Source organism: Furipterus horrens, unplaced genomic scaffold, assembly GCF_987537825.1.
Source record: "Furipterus horrens unplaced genomic scaffold, mFurHor1.1.pri manual_scaffold_11, whole genome shotgun sequence".
NCBI classification, from domain to species: Eukaryota; Metazoa; Chordata; class Mammalia; order Chiroptera; family Furipteridae; genus Furipterus; species Furipterus horrens.
In genome coordinates this window covers 85810770-85816769 of record NW_028327181.1, presented here as the reverse complement: position 1 = coordinate 85816769, position 6000 = coordinate 85810770, and the positions used below count along the sequence as shown (strand labels likewise).

General features: G+C 46.3%; 1 protein-coding gene across 2 annotated transcripts in view; it reads right to left on the bottom strand.

The window, feature by feature from the left end:
• Nucleotides 1-1829: 1829 nt before the first annotated feature.
• Nucleotides 1830-6000, bottom strand: part of AATF (apoptosis antagonizing transcription factor) — a 95269-nt gene continuing 91098 nt past the window's right edge. For both annotated transcript variants that reach the window (XM_090292271.1, XM_090292270.1), the window contains one exon: nucleotides 1830-2177. In XM_090292271.1, coding sequence (XP_090148397.1) covers nucleotides 2114-2177 — 64 coding nt within the window. In that variant the 3' untranslated portion in view covers nucleotides 1830-2113. The remainder of the gene's footprint in view (nucleotides 2178-6000) is intronic.

The window sequence follows — 6000 nt, the reverse complement described above, 5'->3', positions numbered from 1 at the left end:
CCGAGTCTTACTGTTAGTTGTTCCCTCTACTTTTCTGCAATTATTTTTTTTACGTCAAATGAACGAAGACAAGAAACCAGCCTTATCTTCTGTACCGAAGGGAGAGGCCCAGTGCCTGCTCCTGGCTGCCATCCCTCGCCTGTGCCCACTGTGGCACCAGCTGCCACCTCCCTATGCTGGGGAGGACGTCAGGGTCTGTGGCTTCTGAGTGTCGTGTGTGAAGTCGTCAGCTGGGCACAAAGAAAATAAGCAAACTCCATACAAAAGGGAGGGATGCTTCAGTCAACACTGAAAGGGACTCTGGATTGAAACTCTTGATAATGGTTCTCAGTCATTTAAAAATAAGCATTAGCTACCAAAATGTAAAGTATTAGTTTTATTAAAATGCAAATCAATCAACTAATCTGTCTTTCTAGTAACAGTTGAATTGCAGTATCCGTGTCAATTAAAATAGTTTCCAATTTATTCTTGGCTGGAAGGAAGGTGGTCTTCTGAATTTTAAAATGCAAGCCTCCTTTAACTGAACATTCTGTCCGTTCTTTCTCATCTCTCCTGATTTTAATTCATTTTAATTAAACAAGTTGGACTCCAAATATTTTAAAGTACCTGTTTAAATCTTTTTCATCAAATAAAGAGTGACTATAACAAAGGTTCTCTCTTTTAAGGCAACATGGGTTAGCATGAAGCTCACTGAAGTCCAATATGCACTGGTTACTTACTTGCTGTTCCGATGTGAATTATCCGGAATCCTCAGGCTAGATGGACAGGCTTGCATGTCCTATATTTTAAAAAGTGATCATGTTGAAGAGAGTGAGTGTGGGGGAACTTTTCTATTTCTGTTGATTGATCTTTTCAGTAACTGGAGACATACTGAAAATTAAACATTTCCCTGACAGTCAGGCCCAAGAGGTAACTACAGAGACACGAAAAACAAATCACACTGTTCCCAGGTCCAATTAATGTGAGGAGGGAAGACCGGCCCCCACCCCCACCTGCCTCATCCCGAGCTCTGCAGACACTGATGCTCTACTAGACAGTGAAGCGGATTCCACTCAGGACTGGCTGCACGTGGAGCCCAGCCTTCAGGCGTGGTGCAGTGGTCCTCAGGATACGTGGGACTCCTGGGCACAAAACTCTTGTCACTTGGTTCGGACATCTTAAAACAATATCAAAACCTGACTTTAAAAACAATGACTAGTTATTAAATGCAACTGCACTCAGTTGCCTGGATGCAACATTTCTTCTCTCATTACACAGCTTTAAATAAAGATTTGGGCAAGGCCCCTAGGAGATGGTCGGTCTCATACGCTGGTCTGCACACATTACTTATGCAAGGTAATCTTCGTTGCATATTGACCACAGCAGGCCAATAAATCCCCCTTATGGGGATTTAATTTCCAGCTTGTGACCTCTGGATGAAAAACAAGTGAATCATTTCCTCCTGCTAGATTTACACCAGAGCTAATCTCAATAAAGTGATTCAGGAATGGTGAGAATGGAAAAGGGCTCCAAAGAATCTTTATGGGTGAAAAGAAAAAACAAAAAAGAAGTCAGAGATCTGTATTTAGCAACAAATTGGCAAATACTTCCAGGTGACAGCCTCCAGGACAAAACTTAGAGGTTTTTTGGCATTCCCTGCTTCTCAGAGCCACGATCAATTGGGAAATATTAACCACCCAGAAAGCAGCATCGGCCCCAGAATGGTGCCTTCCGTGAAGTTTTATTTGTAAGAGGAGGCAAGGCCATAGGCTGGGGGAAGAGTGAAAACCCTCCCAACAAACCTGTCGCCCTGCTACAGAGCTAAATCAGACTCCTTGCTGCGTAAGAAATGACAAGGCAGGAACGGGACTCTTTATTTGTGGTGGTTAAAAGACAAGGGGGAGGGGTCCTTTGCACACTGAGCCCCGGAGACACTGACACTGATTCCAGGCATCCTGGGACATGTTAGGCACATGTTCTGAACAGCACACCTTCCCAGGGGTTTGCTGACTCGCTCACCCCCACCGGCCAGTGGCTTCCTCCATCTTGGGCTGGATGTACGGCTGACCTGGCCAAGGCCCCCAGGCACTGGGAGGGCTGCCTCCAGGCCTTGCAGCCAGAGAGACCGGTGCTGTCAGTGCTGGGGGCCTTCTCCAGGAGGGTTGAGTTGGCCAAAAAGAGATCGATATAACTCTGTCCTAGAAGACAAATAAAACAAATTGGTTAACACACTGGTTAACTTTTCAAGGTTAAAAAAAAGAACTAAGAAGCTGGGAAATAACCCAATCTGTTTGTTCAATTGAAAACACAACCATGTAATTAAAAATGCATCCCACAGCTCTTATTCACAAAAGAAAGAAAGGGAGAAACCTAGAAGAAGCCAATCAAATAGTAAAATATGTAAGCAGTCCAGTGTGGCTGGATACCCTGTCTCTAGGGAATGAGTTTTCTGTAAGTTTGCCCTTTACAGACAGGCTCTTCAAGTAAGAAAACAAGATTGAATATTTTAATAGGATGTATGAGACCGCCACGCAATGAGGATTCAATCAGACATGGGATGTAGGGGGATATAATTTAGTTTTCATACATTTTCTTGGACTTGGCAGTACTTGAAAAACAATGAAAATGACCCAGCAACAAAATTCCAATTACCATCACACGTGCAGCCATTCAGTAGAAGAACCGAGGCCTTCCCCACTCCAGTGGCCTTTTCTCTGTTCTCAGTCTAATAAAGAATTCGATTGGCTTATTATTTCCAAAACTGGGGTCTGATGTTATGAAAACCGCAGCATGCCAGAGTCTTAGGTTGTTGGAAGTAAAGTAAATGATCACTTCTGATCTCTGTTTCTGCTATTGAATGCAACATACACACAACTACCTGGCCAAAGTCATGTGTCAAGGCCTGGAAAGTCTATAAAAGATGGGGTAGGGGAAGGATCTCTCTCCTTTTGCAACAGAAGCTCTAGAACACTTTACCCTGTGGCTAGAAAACAGATTCGCCCAGCAGGGGGAGATGAGGAACCACAAGGGCCCCAGCAGGTCAAACCCACCTGAGAAGTGGGCTGCGGAGGGCAGGGCCACCTGAGGCAGGCGATCCACAGCTGCCACCTCTGTGAGGCTGGCCACCGACCCTCGGGGAAGAGGGCAGGTACGCACGGGCCAATGCCCTGGCTATACCTGCTGTTTTATATTTTCAAGATCAAACCATAAAACACAGCCTGCCACTCTATTAAGATAAGCTTTTAAAAGTGCTCTCATTGTCTCAGAGTCATCATCAGCAAATCTGACTTTCAAAATAAAACTAAAACTACAACAAAAAACATACCCCGTCAAGCAGCTACTTTGGTTCAGCAAGACTTTACCATAAAAACGTATTAGTCCATTTTGAAGTCTCCTCACTATAGTTGTGGTAAGAATAGAGGTACTATAATTAGAAAATCCAGCACTAGGAATAGCATATTAAAACTTTTTTAGAAGAAAAAATCTTTAAAAAGAAACCACATAAGCCGAGAATGCAAACTAACCTTATCATTCTAGGCCCTCAGGGCGACAGGGGAAGGTGCGGCCCGGAAAGCCCTGGGGCCGCAGTACCGTCACAGTCACCCCAGGACTGGCCCAGGCTCCGGCCCCAGGCGGCAGGCTCCCCCTGCTCCATCCTCCCTGTTGTTCCTCTGCTGCCCCCAGACAACCAGCCTAGGAGGACTAGGACGGCAGGAGGCAGCTTCATACACCGGCAAATGAGAGGCAGGCAGCCTCACTTCTAGTTGCTCCCAAATCACCAGCCCTGTCGCATGAGCAACAGCAAGACCCTGCCCAGGCTTCCCTTCACGCTACAGCCGCCTATCCGCCTGCCAGTGAGTCCAGGTCTCTCTCGCCATTTCACAAAAAAAACTGAATGGAGTCACCACGACATAAAGGACAGTATGACTTTAAGGCCGCATTGCCTGACGAGAGGGCAGCACTGAGGTTCTTGCTCCTTGGCCTCTGACATCAGGCCATCAGGCTGTCCCCACCTCGCCCCGCCTGACCACACCTGACACCGTCACCCTGCGGAGCGCCGCCTGGGCCCCGGGCGGCGGTCACCGTCTGCAGCAGGGCTCGCGGGTCAGGAGCAAAGTGAGATGCTGACCCCACGTTTTGGTAGAGCATCGTTTCACACTTGGGTGGGCAAAGCTGACAAACGTCGTAGGCGGCTGTTCAGGGCAAAGCGACCTAGAAAGCTAAGTGGTCAGGGTTCTTAAAATACTTTTACAGAGAGAGGGAGAATATGAGCGAGGGATCATTCCAACCTAGAAGTCCCCAGGTAGTTTCAACTCTGTGTCTTGCTCACCCACTACCACCGATCAAGCGCTGGTGCCTTCAGAGCATCTCAAGACTCCCCGCCTCCAGGCCTCCCCTCTTTCCGATCTTACCTCCTCTGACCAGGAATGCGGCGACTTTTCTGCTCCTTCCCCTCCTCGTCCCCTCCCTACTTCCCCACCCAGCTGGGCTGTAAAGACAGACAAAGCAGACCCTCCCCAGGTCCCAGGGCATCGCCAGGATGAAGCCCCCGGGTGCCGCCTGCTGACCAGGGGCCCGGGCAGAGCTGGGAATCCAGGCCCATGAAGGGTGGGGTCTGGCGTCCTGGTCCTCCTTGTCTCTGCACATCCCAACAGAATTTTCAAAACCATGCAGCCCCCTCACATATTTTTAAGTTTACATAGACATTTTTTCAATTAACTTAATAACCACAAATGATACAATTACCAGAATATTGTGAACAGTAACTTTTAAAATAAAACTCTTACATCCCTTTTGTAAAACACTCAATGAAATCTATATATCATATTGATTTGATGTCCATCACTGCTCATTTAAATAACACATAAACTCTTCAACTTGAAATTTTTACAGCATCTTTTTCTTTTTAAATGTATATTTCCATTTGACTTTCCCCTAAAGATTTTGGTCCCAATATGATTGTTTTATGCTTGAAAGTATTTTATTGATCACCCTATCATACTTCTTGGCCTTAGAAATAACTACATAAATTAAAACACTTTGAAATTTAAAAAGTTGAAATAAAAATATTTTAATTTCCTCAGATCGTGAGGCTCTAAGTAATTAAGAAATCACTTTTGGATTGTATTATCATTACAATTATTATTAGGATATAATCATATACAATAAGAGTACAGAATGTGTTATAGTTCTGGTCAAAATGTACTGTACATAAATAAGTAACACAGTACTGGACATGTGTCTCTCAGTGAGACAGAGGAGCGCTCCCCCCATCCATCCGTGCCCCAAGGTGAGCACTGTGTACCGCTGGACTGAAAGAGGGATCAGCTTCGACTCTACCCCTTTGTGGTTTTGCAGACATAAGTGCGAGAAACCATGTCACATAAACAAGGAGACAGGAATGGGAGCATTTTGTAGAGCAACGTCATTCAATTATTTTCATTCTTTCTGACTTATATGCCAAAAAAATAAAATCACATAGTGATCTGCCACCAAAAACTAGTTTTAATGGTCTACCAGCTAACAACTCAATCAACTTCTACACATATTAAAAATGAAGGCCTGGGAACCATCGGCCCGGCAGGGACTCGTTGCCCAGCCCTAGTCACAGTCGCTCTCAATCCTGGCACCAATACTGTGAGTTGGCCTTCTGCTTGGTGCCTGGAGGCTCTCCCCCTGCAGGGTGATGCCCAAGGTCAGAGTGGGGAGGGGCCTGAGGTGGGCTTTGTGTCAGGTGGGCAGAGAACAGCTGTGACAGGCAAGGTCACAGGCGCACTCGCAGACACAGCCACTTCAGGAGCCAGCGTGTGGACTTTCCCCAGGGGTGTGCTGAGCTGTGCCCCAAACCCAGACAGGTGCTTGATGTGGTGCCACTGCACAGGGAAAGGTAGAAGCATCTGGAAAGAAACAGGATGTGTCCACATCCCTTGCCTCATCCCAAGGGAAACAAAACTAAAAAAAGTAGGTACCAAAAAGCCACCATGGGACAGTCTGCTGCAAGGACCCCTTTCCCCAGCAGCG